Source organism: Pseudopodoces humilis, chromosome 26 (assembly GCF_049639895.1).
Source record: "Pseudopodoces humilis isolate 2021_Gansu_Grassland_sample_001 chromosome 26, ASM4963989v1, whole genome shotgun sequence".
NCBI classification, from domain to species: Eukaryota; Metazoa; Chordata; class Aves; order Passeriformes; family Paridae; genus Pseudopodoces; species Pseudopodoces humilis.
The window spans coordinates 1,606,507-1,623,957 of NC_142225.1; the positions used below are offsets into that span (position 1 = coordinate 1,606,507).

Here is a 17,451-nt window from a genome sequence, read left to right on the forward strand (position 1 = left end):
CCACCCCAATCGGCTGTGGGCTCAGGAGTGGGACAGCACCCCCAAACAGCCAGAGCCAGGCGCACTCCCCACATCCAGGCTCCAGGGAATGGCTTCCCAAAGGAGGAAAGGCCATGGAGCAATAATTCGATTCCAGCTGCAGGGACAGGTGTTGGATCCAGCAGGGCCTCGGGCAGCCCCTGGTGATCCCATTTGTTCCCTTTAAAGGGGAGACACTCGGGAGTTCCAGGAGGAGGCGCTGGGCTATGCTGAAACCGAGGTTATCCAAGGACTGATTTTCCAGACCTTGCTTCCCTCCCTGAATCCATCTGGCAATGGCAAGAGAGGGGAAAACCAAGGTATTCTTCCTTCTGGAAAAAGCAGAGGCGGGAGGTGGGGGGAGATTTGGCTTTGCCAACTGATGAAACACATTTCCTCATTTCCAGCGTTATGTTGGGGAAAATTTCCCTATTTCCCAGGATTCCTGTCCCACCTCTATCCAGCTCTTCCACACCAGCCATTGCTGCTTGTGCAGGGTGATATCATAATTTATCCTGAAATTGTAATTTAAAATTGTCATTTATCCTGGCATTTGATTTCCAGGCCTCTGCCCTTCCCAGCACAGCCCAGAGCCACCAGGATTGAAGCAGAGCTGGCTTTCCCCACAACCATGATTTTATAGGAAAATACTCTTTTAACCTTAATTTATTCCCTTATCAGACACATCTTTGATTCCCTGTTTGAGGACACTGAGATTTTTTTTGCTGGAGAACAAAAATCTAAGTGGGATAAGCAGGAATTTTCTGGTGAAAAATAGAATTAGCTATCAAAACTCAGTGGTACCTGCAGGATTTTAGTGGTGAGGGGCTGTCCCAGCCCGTTATCCCTGTTTCTGCTTGGTGGGCTCTGATCTATCAGTTTTTATGGATTTTTTTTCCAAGCCCTACCAGAAGGAAACACAAATCCCAAGGCTGATTGTAGATTTCTTTGAAGGGAAGGAAATTAAGCTCCAGGGACTCTTTTACAGATAAAAAACACTGGAGAAGGAGAGAGGAATGCACTGAACCGACTGAAAACTCTCATTTTTTAAAAAGAAGTGTGGAATGACACCTGGATTTCCCCATGGACAGCACCACGAGAGGGAGACTCGCTGCTGCAGCAGAGCTGGCAGTGCCCTTGGCACAGCTGCTGACCCAATCCACCCCCACTTTTAGCTCCAAATCCTTGCCCTCCCACCTTTCCCCCCTGCTGAGGAGCACATTTAGAGTAACAAAATGATTTATTTCACTCCCTCCTCAGGCAAAGCTCAGCTCTGTCCAGAAACAGAAAAAAACCTCTGGAGCTGGCAGGAGCAGCAGGTTCAGGTGCTGTGGGGAGGGAAGTCCCAGGAGCTGGGTGAACTGGACCAGTTCCTTTGGTTGGGGAAGGGGTTTGAGCTTTTGGGGGGGTCTCTCCCTCTTTTTTCAAATATCCTTGATGACCTCCTCAAGCTCCTCTTTTGTGTACATGTGGAATTTCATCCCAGGCTCCACCGTGGCAAGCTGGAAGAGAAGGAACAAGGGGTTAAGTGTGGTTGAGGAAAGCAGGGAGCAGCTGTTCCTTCTTCTGATCTGCCAGACCAGCAGGATCATTCCAGCCTGGAACACGCTCCAGGATTCCCTAAAATAGCTGCCTGCTGCACAAATAGCTTTGAATTGACTCAGTCTCCTCAGAGGAGCAGCAGCAGGGAATTTTAGTGGGAACAGGCAGGTGCTGCTCCCACTTGATGGGGGAAAAGCCATCAAAACCTCCCAGGAGAGAATTCCTGCCTCTCCAAAGGATTCTTCTCCCCTAGGAACCAAGTGGACAAATCCTGGCCTGTCTGGGAGCTGAGGGGACTCAGGGTTGGCTCAGGGAAACTGAGGCACAGATCTCTAAGGAAAACAGGGACAACACATTGTCAGGGCAGAGAGCCAAAACATTCCAGAGGCAGCACCAAGGATGAGGGAAACTTGAATGACAAGCCTGGAAGAGAAACGTGAGCAGAAATATTCACACCTGGCTCAGTGATGGGCGCCCAAACCAGGGACAGCTGTGTCAGTGGAAATGCCAAAGCTCCAGAGAGAGTTGGAATACCCTGGAATGAGCTGGGGTATCCTGTAACAGGCTGGGATGGAGCAGGAGAGGGCTGGGATGGAGCAGGAGAGGGCTGGGATGGAGCAGGAGAGGGCTGGGATGGAGCAGGAGAGGGCTGGGATGGAGCAGGAGAGGGCTGGGACGGGGAAGGAGAGGGCTGGGACGGGGCAGGAGAGGGCTGGGACGGAGCAGGAGAGGGCTGGGACGGAGCAGGAGAGGGCTGGGATGGAGCAGGAGAGGGCTGGGATGGAGCAGGAGAGGGCTGGGACGGAGCAGGAGAGGGCTGGGACGGAGCAGGAGAGGGCTGGGACGGGGAAGGAGAGAGCTGGGATGCTTCTGAACTCAGGCACTGGATGGATTCTCCAAGGATCAAAATGTTTGGATGCAGCCAAAAAGCTGCAGGAATGCTCTGGAGCATCCCAGCAGATCCCAGAGCTCTTCTGAGGTGACTTCTCACAAACCCCCTTCACCATCTCAAGGGGAAGGACCTGATCCAGGGGCAGGATTTTCCAAGTGGAAACATCCAAGGCTCAGCCTGAGAGCTCCTGGCAGCCCAGGTTTCACCCAGAACTCTCAGACAAGACGGAGATGCCACTTGAGGCCCCTCAAATCATGGAGTGGTTTGGGTTGGAAGGGACCTTAAGCTCACCCAGTCCCACCCCCTGCCATGGGCAGGGACACCTCCCACTGTCCCAGGTTGCTCCAAGCCCCATCCAGCCTGGCCTTGGGCACTCCCAGGGATGGAGCAGCCACAGCTGCTCTGGGCAGGGACCACCTCTGCAGGGACTGGACTGATCCTGGGCCCAGCCAAACTCAACAAGACCCAAATTTATGCACCAAAACCAGCTCTAAATACCAAAAAAACCTTTATACACACCCAAACCAGCAGAGACACCAATTCCTTTGCTTTTCCACTCTGCTCCTCACATTCTCCCTACCAAAGCTTCACAGGGAAATCTAATTAATCTAAAATCATGGAGTTCTTTCAGGCTATCAATCTTTCAGGCTGATCTTCACTATCAATGGATTTAACTCTCCCACAACCACACTTCCCCTCTTCTCTTTGTTCCTAGATGGAAAATGCCACAGCAGAGTGGCTGGAGCCAAGAAATGGGAGAGGCACATACTTCTAGGAAGCAAAGAGCTCTTCAGGTGGCAGATTTTCAGCCAGGGGGTGACTTGAGTCAATAGAAACCTTTTAATCCTCAGCACATTCCTGCTCTCCTTCCCCCCAGCACGATTCCACCCCACTCCAGGGCCGTGCCAAGCACAGTTAAGCCCTGTTAAACAGGGACATGACATCAGGATACTGTACACATTCCTCTGCCTGCACTGTACCAGGAAAAAACGCATGGCTAAGGGTTGGAAGAGCACCTGGGAAGGAGATTCCAACCACACAGCATGATTTTGGGACAGAGTGTTCAAGTCTTCATGTGCTGTTGGCCTTCTCCTCCAAAGGAGGTTGGTTAATCCCACCAGGAATGGTCCCCCACAGCAACATTTAACACAGAAATGAGGTGAATACCTTGGGGCTGTTTGGGGAAAGGTTTCTCAGCACTCAGAGGGAAGGAATGGGAGAAGAGAGCAGTTCAGGAGCTGGAATGCCACACTTTGGAAAGGTCTGGTGTCTCATAACCCACCCGAAATAGAAACAAACTCTATACACCAACCCAACTTCTCATCCCCCAGTTACCCCACCCAGTGCAGAGGGTTTGTATTTTCCCACCCAAAAATGAGCCCATGGAACAGGTTTGGGGGGCCAAGCATCCCCAGGTCCGGGGGTACATCCTGCCCCAGGGTTCCAGGGGCACAGCCATTCCTTGCTGCTCCCACTGTCCAAGGGATTTTTGGCACTGCCCCAGGACTAATATAGCAGCCCAGGAGCTGGGTAATTTTCAATCCCTCTAATATTACAAGCAGCAAGGCAAAAAAGAATGGCTGGATCCAGGGGAAGAACAAGCGGTCTGGGTGGTTTGTTGGCTTCTGCTGACTGGAGAAGGTCAGAGAATCCCTTCTGCTCATACAGGTTAGCCATGAAAACAGAGCAGACTCTGTACCTGTGCAAGGGAAAAGCTTCAACTTTTCCAAAGTGCCGCACAGGATATGATGAAAAGGGCAGGAACATCTGCAGCAGGAAGCCCTGAGCTGCTCCATTCCTTGCTCCAGGGGCAATCCTGACTCCAGGAGGACTCACCTCGATGTTGGTGGCATTTAGTTTCTCCTCCATGACCTGTTTCAGGATGACCAGGGAAGATTTGATGGCTTCCTTTAGCGTCATGGACTGGAAAACAAATGGATTACTTGCTGGAGGCTCAGGATGTGGCCCCTCTCCCTCCCCTTTCCCAAATCCCTTGAGCCAGGCAGCCAAAGGAGCAGCTTTGGGATCTGCAGCATCCCTGGGAGACTGGAGCAGGCAGGGCAGGGACAGTGAAATCCTGCCTTTCTGAGATTTAAAAATGGTTAATTTGGGCACATCAATCTGATGGGATTGGGACAGGAGGGGATGTTTCACATCAAAAATCCAGATTCCCTCTAGGCAGAAGCCTCTGTGCTGCATTTAATCCGATAAATCCCTAGAGCCAGAGGGATGTGCAGCACAGCTGTGTTTCACTAACTGCACTTGAGAAAGGGCTGACAATCTGGGGAGTCCAGAATTTGGGTAATCTGGAGCATTCTGGTGAACAAATGAGTCCTCCCAGCCACCATCACTAATTCTGCTTTTCATTAGGGTTTGGTTTCTTACCACCCAAACCAGACAACTCCCTCTTCATGGGGGAAAAAAAAAATCCTATTTAATATCAAACATGAGCAGAATTTCCAGCACAAAAGCTGCTCCCTTCCCTGGTGAGGTGAAGGTGCTGGTGTGAGCTCAGGATGCTTCCAGCTGTATCCACACAGAGCCTGATGCCCACAGCAGCACTGAGAGCTCAGTTTTTATCTAAAGAGAATTCCTGACATGGCCTTAACTGTCTGAGAAGCAGAGAGCAGCTGCTGGGAGCAGCTCTGCTTGTGGAGATCCTCAGCACCTACTCACAGGATGCACTGCTAAGGAGTGATCCTGCCCTGGGTGGCTCAGGGACCTCCTCTCCAGCCCTAAATCCTCACTGGGGAGGGAATTAGGGGATCCTGGTAGGTGGTAAAGTACCCCAGACCCACGAGATGTGACCCCCAACCCCAAATCCAGCCCTTACCTTGTGGTAAACCTCTTGCAGGGAGCTCTGGGCTCCCTCTGAGGCGGAGCCGATGGCTCTGGCATCACACTGCACGAACGTTCCCGAGGGATCCATGTGGAACCTGTGGGGACAGGGGGTGACTACCTGCACCCCATCTCACCCTGGGGTACCCCAAGGACCCTCTCACCAGACCCCCAGAGCTCCCTGCACAGCTGGAGCTGGGATTTATCCCCAAGAGCTCCTGGGCTGGCAGCTTTGCACACTCTGACACTGCTCTCCTTCCTCAGAGAATCATTTTCCTTTGGATTTCCCATCTTAATTTTTTTTTTAAATAAATTCATCAAGTTTTCCCTGCTGGAAGGCAGACCTGACTGATCTGGCTCTGCCAAGCCTATCCCACTTCCAGTGGGGCCATTTGGAGCCCTGAGTTCAGGTTACAGCTGCTCCAACACCTCCCCATGGAATGTCACATGGATTATGTTACTGGTGGCTCTGCTGGTCCTTTAGGGAAAGGTAAGAACACACTCAAGACGAGGAGAGCTTTAACGCTTCCCTCCTCCCCAGGAAACCACATTTTTAATAAAAAAAGCAAATTTTTGGGGAAGATATGATGTTTTTTTCCATGCCAAACAGGCAGGCAGGGGCTCTGGAAAGGGTTTAACAGGATTAACAAACGTATCAGGGATATAATGGGATAAACCCCAAGGGTTTGGCTTAAGGAAAATCCCAGAAACGAGTCGTTAAAACAGCCTGGGAATTTTGCAGTGGCAGTTTGGTCTTTTCCCTGGATTAAGAGAGCAGAACTCACAGCTGGGGTCCCTTCTCATCCACTCCTCCGAAGAGCAGAGCGACGCCGAACGGGCGGGACTGCGGGAGAAAGGAGGAAAGGCTCAGACAAGGGCAAGGAAAGGGGGGGTTCCCCAGCACCCCCTGATCCCCCTTGGATCCCACCATGGCTCCTGGATCAGCATCTTCCTCCCCAAATTGCAGGGCCAGGTTAGACACAGCCTGTGTCACACTCTCCACCGTCATCGTCTCGTTGTAGGTGAACCAGTGATTCTGCAGGAAAAGCCAAAGAAAGATTCCCATTATCCTCATGTTCCCAAACTTTGATGCTCCTGCATGGCTGAGGTGCAGTGAGACCCTGTGTGGACACAAGGATAACCTCCCTAGGGAACCCAGGGCACAGCCAGTTCTCCCATGGGAGCATCAGGGAGAGTGGGATGTACAAAAACCCACAAGAAATGGGATGGAAAAGGCTTGGGATGCCAGTCAGGAAATGCAAGGCTGAAGGGCTTTATCCCAATATCTGGTTTGGAAGTAATGTGTTACCCAGCTCTCCAGAGGGTGGAAAAGTGCTGATATGCAGGAGAAAACCCCAGGAAAACCCTTTGCAGCAGCACAGATTTGTACCTGGGACCTCCAAGCACCTGAGGCATCCAGGAAATTTAAGGGGTTAAAAAGAAAACCAATACATCCAGTATTTTGCCAAAGCAGTCAGATAACCCCTACACTCCCAACGAGCCTCCAGCTTCCCACCAGCTCCTTTGATGGAATGATCTTCCCTTTTCCAAGGAGTTCCTGGGATTTGTGCTGCTGATTTAAAGACAAAGATCTTACCTGAGTCTCCACTCTGGCCTTGTCAATTAAAGTCTTTGCATCTGCTATTAATCCACTCATGGCACACCCTGGAATGGGAAAGGGGAAACACGAGTCATTCCACCCATTATTTGGGATGTGTTTTCCCCCAGACTGCCCAAAGCTCACATAAATCACAAAGGGCTGCAGGGAGAAGCTGGTTCCTGAGTGGGAAGGTGGGGAAGAGAATTGTCTCGCTGTGCTGGGCACTGCTGAGGCCACACCTGGAATCCCAGGAATAGCTTTGGGTTTCTATCAAGAAGGACATGGAGGGGCTGGAGCGTGTCCAGAGAAGGGAATGGAGCTGGGGAAGGGTCTGGAGCCCCAGGAGCAGCTGAGGGAGCTGGAAAGGGGCTCAGCCTGGAGAAAAGGAGGCTCAGGGGGCCCTTCTGGCTCTGCACAAGTCCCTGCCAGGAGAAGGGGGGGAGTTGGGCTGTGCTGCCAGGGAACAGGGACAGGAGGAGAGTAAATGGCATCCAGCTGTGCCAGGGGAGGTTCAGGTCAGGTATTAGGTAAATTTTTTCATGGAAAATGTGGTCAGGCCCTGGCACAGGCTGCCCCTGTGAACAGTGGTGGAGCCTCCACCCCAGGAAGGGTTCAAAAAGCGTGGATGTGGCACTTTAGGACACAGATTAGCAGTGGCCTTGGTATGGCTGGACTCGATGATCTTAGAGGGCTTTTCCAACTCAGGAATTCCATGGGATTGAAACAGATTTGCTCCAGAACAATCTGCTGGGAAGGAGCCCTGGCTGCCCCACAGCCAGCAGATGCAGCAGGAGCCCCCAGCACAGATTCTGCTCTGGGAAGAGGGAGTTGCATCACAAGCTCCTGGGAGGAGGAAATTGGACTCCTGGAGCTCTTCCCATGCCCCTGGAGCAGCAACACAGGAATTTTAGAGTTTTTTTTGCTTTTCAGGGTGACACACTTGGCCATTGTGGGCCACATTGTGAGCATGGGTGGCTCCAGGGTGGCATCAGTGATCCTGGAGAAACTGGTCCCAGTCAAGCCCACCATAATTCCCTGCCCTCCCAGAGCTAAATTTGGGATGAGCTTTCATGAGGGAGGTCACTGAGGCAGGGGCAGTGCCTCAGCTGCCTCTTTGTGCTTCCTGGAGCTGCATTCTGCTGGCTTGGAGCCTGGAAAACCAGTGACCAGGAGCTGGTGTGCACTGGGAGGGAAGAGTGCTCCTGCTCCAGGCAGAACTGCCTGCAGGGAGGGCTCATCCCAAAACACAACTTCCCAAATGACTCTCATCATAAATAATTCACAGTTTTAGGGTGCTCCCAGATCTGATCCAGAGGGACCCCCAGGGCTGAATCCCTCCTCCATACCAATGTGGGAGTCGATCTCCACAATCTTCTCAATGCTGCTGGGCTCCATGAGGGGAGATGTGATCCTCTTTTCCACAGCCAGGCAAACTCCCTCTGAGGTCTGGATCCCGATGGCTGTGGAGCCAAGCTGCAAAACACCAACACAGGCTCCAGCTCTCACAAATATCAATGCCAATTCTGACTTATTTGCAGGTGTGTTGGTTTGGATTCAACTGCATCATCCACACACAAACCCTAGGTTTGCACGGTGGATTTTAAAAGTAATTTCATTTTCCCTGAAGTAGGAAATGGGGAAGATAAAATTCACGTGATTCCCATGAGAACCCAGTGGGACTGCTGCACATCCTTCATCTTTCAAGCAACAGAAGTTTGTGGAGCCTGGTGAATGTAAAAGGCCCTGGGAATTCCCTGCCAGAGGGAAAAAAGAATTTAAAGGATGAGAGAATTTCCCACATCAGCACAAATCCCACTGCAGCTCTGGCTTGGGCACTTGGCTTTCCATAAGTTCCTGTTGTCTCCAGAGTCCCAGGCAGCAAGCTCCAGCCCAGGACTGCAGGACACCTCAGTGTCACCAGGGCCACAAGCACAGGGACAGATCTCAGGGGCTCCTGGCAGCCCTTGTCTGGATCCTGTCTTCATCCCACTGGGATCCCACCTTGATCCCATCAGGTCCTGCTTGGATCCCACCTCAACTGCACCTTGATTCTACCTGGATCCCACAAATCCATGCCATGATCCCAACAGCCCCTACTTTGATCCTACCAATGCTTTTCTGGATCTTACCAGCCTCTAACCTCCATCCCACCAGCCCCCACATTGGTCTTACCTTAACCCCACCAACTCCTAAACTCAATTCCAGCCTTGATCCCACCAACAATTACCTTCATCCCACTTTGATCCCACTGGGATCCCACCTGGATCCCACCAGCCCTGCCTGGATCCCACCTGGACCCCACCAGCCCTGCCTGGGTCCCACCTTGCTCCCAACACTCGCAGTTTTCCACCCCAGGGGATTTCCTGGCAGAACTGGCTCAGCTGCAGTGTGGAATGCTCACTGCCAACATCCACTTCAAACACGGGGTTTAATTTTAACCCCAAGATTTCCTGCAGAGCTGCACCTACAGCCACAGGTATAGCAGGAGATCTCCCTGCTCCAAGAGGTCTGTTTTAATTTATCAAGTCAGCATGGTCACAAACATCCTCCTGGAGCTTTAATTCCCAAGTCCTTGATAATATTATTACATTTTCTGTTACATTATTACTTTATTTGTCTTTTTAGTGCTCCAAGGAGCTAAAGTAACCCAGGGAAGATGAAGTCAGGACCCTTCTCCTCAATCCAAACACCTCAGAGCTTTTTCCCTTCATCACTTGATGTGTTTCTTCCAAATTTAAACTTATTATCAATCCACACCCACAGTCTATCAACATCCATATCAATGTAATGAACAGGACTATTTATCAGTGGAGGACGTTTATCACTTAAGGATATTTAATCCCCAAAGGCCAGTTGGCCCTGCAAAGGTGGGTTTGCTCATAACCTCCCCATTTAAATCCACTCAATAAGTGTTTTAGGTTTGATTTGGGGATGAACAGCTTTGGATTGCATTTTGGTTGGGGATAAATCACTTGGTAGGGCAGGGGAGGGAACATTCTGCTGAACTTCAGGGGAAATCGCTGGGTTTTGGTTCTTAATGAGCCACAAAAGAGCAGAGCTGTGGGGTGTTTGGCTGGAGGAAACAGACATAGCCTGGATTAGTCCTGAGCAATGCACACCTGAGGTTTGAAGGAGCCCCAGATGTCACAGCTTGGAAGCTTTTTAAAAGTACCTTTATGGCTTCGATGGCATATTCCACCTGGAAGAGCCTCCCCTCCGGAGAGAACGTGTTCACACCCCTGCAAGGACAACACAGGCAGAGTGAGAAGGGCAGGAAACAAACGGGATGAGAGTCTTGTCTCAAGGGTGAAGCCACCTGGGCACAGGTGGGGCAGCAGGGACGTGTCCCCCTCAGCACAGGCCACCCACAGGGTCTGGGTTCAGGATGTTCATGGACAGGAACACCAGGAAAGAGGAAAGCCAGCAGGACAAGGGACAGGGGAGAAGCGGGTGGGATGTCCCAGCACACCGTGGGTGCTGGAAGCCTTCAGAAGCCACAGGGTGCACCAGAAGCCAGAAAGGTCTTGTTTAGCCATGGAATCATGGAGTCCTGGAGGCTGGAAAAGTCCTTTGAGATCATGGAGTCCAACCTTTCCCCTAGCACTGCCAAGGCCACTGCTAAGCCCCCTCCCCAAGTGCCACATCCACGTGTTTTCTGAGCCCTTCCAGCGATGAGGACTCCACCAATGCCTTAGGAAGCCCGTGTGCCTTAGCTTTCCATGGAAAAAAATCCTAATATCCAAAACTAAACATCCATGGGCAAACTTGAGGCTGTTCCCTCTCCTCCTGTCCCTGTTCCCTGGCAGCACAGCCCGACCCCCCCGGCTGTCCCCTCCTGGCAGGGACTTGTGCAGAGCCACAAGGGCCCCCTGAGCCTCCTTTGCTCCAGGCTGAGCCCCTTTCCAGCTCCCTCAGCTGCTCCTGGGGCTCCAGACCCTTCCCCAGCTCCGTTCCCTTCCCTGGACACGCTCCTTTCCCTGGATATCCCATCCCATCCCATCCCATCCCAAACACCAACCAAGGGCTCACGAGCTTCCCCCGCCCTCGGCCCGTCCCATCCTGGCAGCCCCCGGCCCCGTGGCAGGGCCCAGCAGCGCCGCGGTCGCCCGGCAGCTCCCGGTGCGATCCCAGAGCGGGAGGCGCCGGTCGGGACGCCCTGCACCGCCCGGGCCATGCCGGGCGCAGGCCCGTGACTCAGCCGCCGGCGCGGGCGGGCACTCACCGGTCGTACTCGGAGCGCGTGAGAAACATGGTGGCGGTGGGGCCGGGTGGTTCCGGGGGATCCCGGGGACTCCGGAGGTACCGGGGGGGCTCGGGGGTTCCAGGGGTAGCAGGCGCGCCGCGGCCTCACCGGGGGCACCAACACCGCTTCCGGCCCCGAGCAGCACTTCCGCCCGCGCCGCCCTCCCGTTGGGCAGCGGCCCTGCGGCTCGACCAATGGCAGGGCGGGAGGGGCGGGACCAGCGCTCAGGGGAGGGGCCGGGCGGGGACCGGAGGGAACCGGAGATGGGCGTGGTCACGTTTGGGGGCGTGTCCAACGCGCGAGGGGCGTGGCTTGCGCGTCGGGGGCGTGGTCATAGCGCTGGGGGTGGCTGTGGAGGCGTGGTCTGAGCGGAGTGGGCGGGGCATGCGGCGGGGGCGCGGCCGGTGCGAGGCGGAGCGCTGGGGGCGTGGCCACGGGGGCGTGGCTGAGCTGCGGGGGGGGGAGCGGAACCGCAGGGGGCGGGGCCTGCGGGCGGGCCCCGGGCGGCACCGGGAGGGGTCCCCGGGAATGGGGACTCGGGATGGGGGGAGCGGGAAGGGGGATCGGGGAAGCGGTACCAGGGGTGGGATACCGAGAAGGGGGCACCGGGAAGAAGCTACGGGAAGCGGTGCCGGGAAGGGAATACCGGGAGGAGATACCGGGAGGGGGTGTCTGCCCCTGGGCCCCCCGGGGCGGTACCGGCACCCCAACGCCCAGCACACGGTGCGACGCCGTCAGCCTCCTTGCCGGCCCCGCTAGCGGCCCCCCGCGGGCTTCCCGCCTCGTTCCAGCGCTCCCGACTACCGGGGGATCGGAGGAGCCCGTGCACTGACGGAGCCCCCCGGGGGGCGCTGCTCGTCCCGCGCTGGCCGGAGGGGCTGGGGGCGGACCGGGGCGGGGGGATGGCCGGGGGGGCCCGGGGCCGGCCCAGGGGCGCTGCCGGGGGCGGGGCGGTGCTGCCCGCCCCGGGGGCGGTGGGGTGCCTGGTGGCGGCTCCGCCAGCGGAGCCGTCCCAGCGGGCGGCGGAGGCAGCACCGACCGCCCCCGGCCCGGCCATGTCGGAGCCCGGCGCCCCCGCGGCCGGTGATAAAGCGCCCCGGCTCCAGGTAGGGCTCCGGTGCGTCCCCCCTCCCGGGGACCGCGGCACGCTCCCGGTGCAGCCCCTTGCTGTCCCGCCACTGTTGCCCGGGGCAACTCCCGGTGTCCCCCCGGTGTCCCGGAGCCGATCCCCGGAGGAGTCCACGGTGTTCCAGTGCCGACCTCCGGAGAAGCCCACAGTGTCCCGTGGCAGCTGCCGGTGCGAACTCCGGTGCAGCGTCCCCGTGTCGCGGTGCAGCCCTCCACTGTTCTGGTGCCGTGGCCGATGCCCGGTCTCCAGGGCGACCCTCGGCCCAGGGCAATCCCGGTGCGGCCCCTCCGGTTCTCCGGGGCAGCTCCCGGTACAGTCCCCCCGGTTTCCCGGGGTAGATTCCTCTCCACCGAGGTGACCCCCAGCTCGGAGCAGGCCCCTTCGCAGCCCCCTGGTCCCCCCCCCCTGCCCGGGACAATCCCGTTGTGGCAGCCCGGGGTAGCCCCCGGTGCAGCCCCCCGCTCCCCCGGTGCAGCCCCCCTGGCTCCCCGGAGCGGACTCCGGTGCCGTCCCGGTGCCGTCCCGATGCTCCCTGGCTCCCACCACTGTCTCCTGCAGGACCGTGTCCTTCGTGGGCTGCGCTGGGGCCGCCTCCAGGAGCCCCTGGGCTTCATCAAGGTGCTGGAATGGGTGAGTGACCCCCGGTGTGTCCCCCCATCCCGGGCTTGATCCCGGACCCCCGGTCACAGCCCTTCCCCAGAACTGCTGGGGGCTGCTCCCCAAGGACCTGGGTGCCCCTAGATTTGGGGTGTTCCATTGCTTTCTCGAAGGCCCCCCCAGAATGAAGGAATGCCAGAGCCCCCCGCCCCTCCGGAGCTTCCTGCACCCCATCAGCAGCGGGAGTGGAGACTTCATTTTGGGGGCTCCGGGGGAGGAGGGGAGCAGGGCCACACGGACGGTTCAGGCCACGAGCCCCTCCCCGGGACTCCCCGGTGACCTTGAGCAGGTGGCTGTGCCCAGCCATGCCAAAGGGGACAGTGACATCGGGGTGCCAGGTCCCCACCATTCCCACGGGCTCAGGGGGCACTGGGTGGGTGGGTGGGTGGGTGGCGAGAGGGACTGAGGGTCAGTGAGCCCCAGGAAGGGGGACCCTGGGGACAGGGGGGTAGCCAAGTGCCTGCGGCTCTGTCCTGAACTGGCCATGCCATGAATGGCTCCCTGTGAGATTGGATTTCAGGGTGGCATTTCTGCAGCTCAGCCTTGCCAGGACCAGGGGGCTCCCGGGGGAAACTGAGGTGCAGGAGGGACTCATCCCTCTTTGGGCATCTCCCACAGGGCAGAGCCAGATTGAGGGGCTTTCCCCCAATCCTACAGCTCTTTGGTTTCCATAATCCCACCCACAGAGGCTCTGGGCTCCCCGTGCCATTGAGGCCATCACATGGGATCAGACCCTACATGCAAAGACAGCCCGAAAACAAAAACGAGGAGAAAATCCCCGGAGGATCCACCAACACTCCTGCTTAAACCCTTAGTGCCACACGTGGGGCCGCCCATCCCCGCAGCATCAGGCCCGGCGGCTTAAATTCTCCATTTCACCCGGGAAGCTGGGAGCTCAGCCAGGAGGATTTGTGGGAAAACACTTGGAGAATGGTCTTTTCCCGGCACCCTCATCCAAGAGATGAGGGCAGTGTGACTCCAACGCAAAGGAGGGCAGTGCTGGCTCCTGGGGAGGGAATGACTCTGGGGGTCCCACCATGGGGATGCTCCCAGCAGTCTGGAAACCCACTCTGGCACTCACCCTGCCCAAAATTAAGGGGGAGTTGGGGTGGGTTTGGCCTTGTTGTGCCCAGCCCTCCAAACACGACCCCCATCCTCAAATCCCAGTGCCAGTAGAATCCCAGTGTTGGAGGGAGGTGCCCGAGGCCAGCATCTGGGGGGGTGGCAGCTTGCCCATTACTCAGTGCCAGGGGATACAGCCCACCCCCCAAGGGTGAAAGGGGTTCCCCCCAGGGCCTCAACCCCCCCGGACCCATTTGCCCTCTCCTGTAGCTCTTTGCCATCTTCGCCTTCGGCTCCTGCGGCTCCTTCAGCGGTGAGACCGGAGCCACAGTGAAATGTGACAGCGGAGGGATGACAGCCATCAGCATCCAGTTCGGGTACCCCTTCAGGTGAGGGGTTGCTGAACCCTGACACCCCCCAGGACTGTCCCAGACAAGCTGGGGGTGCTGGGTTGGGGTTAGACTCCCTTCCTGCTGGCAGGACCTCCATGGGACCGCAGCCATGGTCTCTGGGGTGTTGTGTTCAGCTGGGGAACATCCACACCCTGGCACTGTGACACATCCCCTGCCTTCAGTTCCTGACACCATCCTGGGGATTCTTGTCAATCACGGAAGAGCGGGGTGGGGAAGGGGGGGAATCCTCAGTACTCAGGGAAGCCCAGGGGAATCCTGATTTATCTGGGAAGGCAATGATGGGAGTTGGGCCAGATGAGTGTCCCAGTTCTAACCCCTTTCCTCTGCCACTGGCCCCCTGCCAGGGCATTAGACCCTGGAAAAGAATCCAGGTTATGGCAGTGGATCTGTGCCCTCCATTCCAGGGGACCACCCCAGCCTGGTTATTCTAGCCATCCCCATCAAACCTTCCATTCCCAGGGGACCACCCCAGCACTTCTATTTCATCCATCCCTCCCATTCTGGGGGACCACCCCAGCCTGGTTATTGTAGCCATTCCTGTCATCATCTCCCTTCCCAGGGGACCAACCCAGTGTGGTTATACCACCTACCCCCACCATCTCCTCCATCCCCTGACACCCCCCTCCCTCTATGCCAGGTTATACCAGATTCCCTTTGGGATGCCGAATTGTGAGGATGAATCAGAAGCCCGCACCCTGTACCTCGTTGGTGATTTCTCCGCTCCCGCTGAGTTTTTTGTGACCCTGGGGGTCTTCTCCTTCCTCTACTCCATGGCGGCTCTGGTGCTCTACCTCCGCTTCCATTCCCTGTACACCGAAAACACGAAGCTGCCCTTCACAGTAAGGCAGGCTCATCCCCCGGGACACGTGAATCCAGCGCCATGCCAGGATGGCAGCTGATCCCAGTCTCTCATCCTGGCAGGATTTCTGCGTCACCGTCTGCTTTGCCTTCTTCTGGCTGGTGGCAGCGGCGGCGTGGGGCAAGGGGCTGAGCGACGTGAAGGCAGCCACACGCCCCTCCACCCTCATCGCTGCCATGGGGGTCTGCCAGGGCGATGGGGTGGTCTGCAACGCCGGCACCACGCCAGCCATGGGGCTGGCCAACATCTCAGTGGTGAGGGCCACGGGGGCACTCACTTGGGCACACACTTGGGCACTCACTTGGGCACACACTTGGGCACACACTTGGGCACACACGGCCAAATCTCTGTCATTTTTATATCGAGAGCACAGTGTAGGGGGTTCAAGCGGAGCTGAGCAGTGTGTGCAACCCACAGGCTGCAAACCTGTGCCTGTGGAGGCACAGCAGTGCACACACACGGGACAGCACACGCAGACGTGTGAGCACACACGGGCACACACACAGGTGAACACAGCGCTCGCACACTCGCGTCCTTGTGTGTGCACAGGTGTGCCGGGTTCCTCAGCTCAGCCAGGAGAGGGCAGTGGGAAGGTGGACATGCAGATGAAAATATGGGCACACTCATGGAAATGCGGGTGAAAACATCCCACAGCCACCTGCCTTGGTCCCACGGGATGTGGGATCCGCCCTGCAGCCGCCATTCAGGGCTGGGAATCATTCCCAGGATGGGGTGGTTGTTGGTGTTTGGGGTGTGTGGGGTGCATGATGTGCATGGAGGCAAAGGGCATGTGGGGTGCATGAGGTATATGGGGTGAAGTGGGGTGAAGTGAGGTGCGTGAGGTGAATCTGGCATGTGGGTGCATGAGGCATATGGGGCATGTAGGGTCCATGGGGTGCACAGGTTGCATGGCATGTGTGGGGCACATAGGGTACATAACGTGCCTGGGGTGCATGGGGTGCATGGGAGGTATGGGGTGCATGGGGCACAGGATGTGGGTTACACATGGATAACATGGGGCACATGGTGTGCCTGGAGCACAGTGGGGTGCATGGGATGTACGGGAATTATGGCATGTGTGTGGTGTATGGGGTGAATGGGACACACAATGCATGGAGTGTATGGAATGTATGGAAAATATGGGGTGTATGGGGTGTATAGGGCACACACAATGTACAGGGTACTTGGGGTGTAGGGAATGTGTGGGGTGTATGGGGTGTATAGGGCACACATGGTACCAGGGTACTTGGGGTACATGGGGTGCTCGGAGCTCACGGGGTGCACACGGTGTGATGGGTGCTGATGCTACGCTCCCCCAAGAGTGCCCTGTGGGACCTTCTCCCTTCTTCTCTGTCCTCTCCCCTCTTCCCCTTTCCTCTCCTGCAGCTCTTCGGGTTCCTCAACTTCCTGCTGTGGGCCGGGAACTGCTGGTTCGTGCTGCGGGAGACGCCGTGGCTGCAGCCGCCCGCGCCCCGCGACAGCGCGGCCGAGCAAGGCGCCATCGACAAGCAGTAACCCCCGGGGGCCGAGCCAGCCCGGGGACCCCCCCCCGGCCCCCGGGACCTCGCGCCGGCCGCCAGCCCGGGGACGGGGTGTCGCTGTCCCCGGGGTTGGAGCCGCCGGGGGTCCGGATGCTGAAAGGGGACACGGAACGCCGGGGGTCCCGCTTGATGTCGGGGGCTCTGCGTGTCACCCCGAGGGGTCCATGTCTGTATGGGGCGCATAAAGTCCTGGGTACCAGCTCTGGATTGGGGCTCCTGGTGTCTGCCTCGGTGTGGAGGGGCGCACACCCCTGGGTGGGGCACGCAGGGCCCCGGGCATCCTGGTCCATACAGGGATAAACCGGTCCCCATCTCTGCTATAGGGTTAACCGTGGAGCTCAGATCAGTATCGGGCTAATGGAGAGTCCCAGACAGGTAATGGGAGACCCCAGGCCAGTAAAAGGATAATCAGGAACCCCAGTCCGGTATTGGGATAATACGGGAGCACCACTCCAGTATGGGAATCAGCTGGGACCCCAGCCTGGTATGGGAATAATGGCAGGGTGTCCCAGCTCCATATAGGGATAACAGGGAACCCCAGACCAGTAGAAGGATAATGGGGGACTCTAGGCTGGTATAGGCATAGCAGGGGTCCCCAGCCCCGTGCAGGAAGAACCTGGAACCTCAGACGTGTATGGCAATACCCTGGGCTCACAG

At 57.0% G+C, this 17,451-nt stretch overlaps 2 protein-coding genes across 2 annotated transcripts; one reads left to right on the plus strand and one right to left on the minus strand.

Annotated features, from left to right (window-relative positions):
• Window positions 1–1,239: 1,239 nt before the first annotated feature.
• Window positions 1,240–11,253, minus strand: PSMA5 (proteasome 20S subunit alpha 5). Its single transcript, XM_005530176.3, has 9 exons — window positions 11,113–11,253; window positions 10,063–10,129; window positions 8,237–8,363; window positions 6,888–6,955; window positions 6,219–6,326; window positions 6,076–6,134; window positions 5,286–5,388; window positions 4,289–4,375; window positions 1,240–1,520 (listed from the first exon to the last, which is right to left on the minus strand). The coding sequence occupies exons 1-9, from the start codon at window positions 11,139–11,141 to the stop codon at window positions 1,443–1,445; spliced, it is 726 nt and encodes a 241-aa protein (XP_005530233.1). The 5' UTR covers window positions 11,142–11,253; the 3' UTR covers window positions 1,240–1,442.
• Window positions 11,254–12,125: 872 nt separating this feature from the next.
• SYPL2 (synaptophysin like 2) lies at window positions 12,126–17,001 on the plus strand. Its single transcript, XM_014258952.2, has 6 exons — window positions 12,126–12,239; window positions 12,821–12,892; window positions 14,252–14,370; window positions 15,032–15,233; window positions 15,316–15,507; window positions 16,640–17,001. The coding sequence occupies exons 1-6, from the start codon at window positions 12,189–12,191 to the stop codon at window positions 16,766–16,768; spliced, it is 765 nt and encodes a 254-aa protein (XP_014114427.1). The 5' UTR covers window positions 12,126–12,188; the 3' UTR covers window positions 16,769–17,001.
• Window positions 17,002–17,451: the final 450 nt, after the last annotated feature.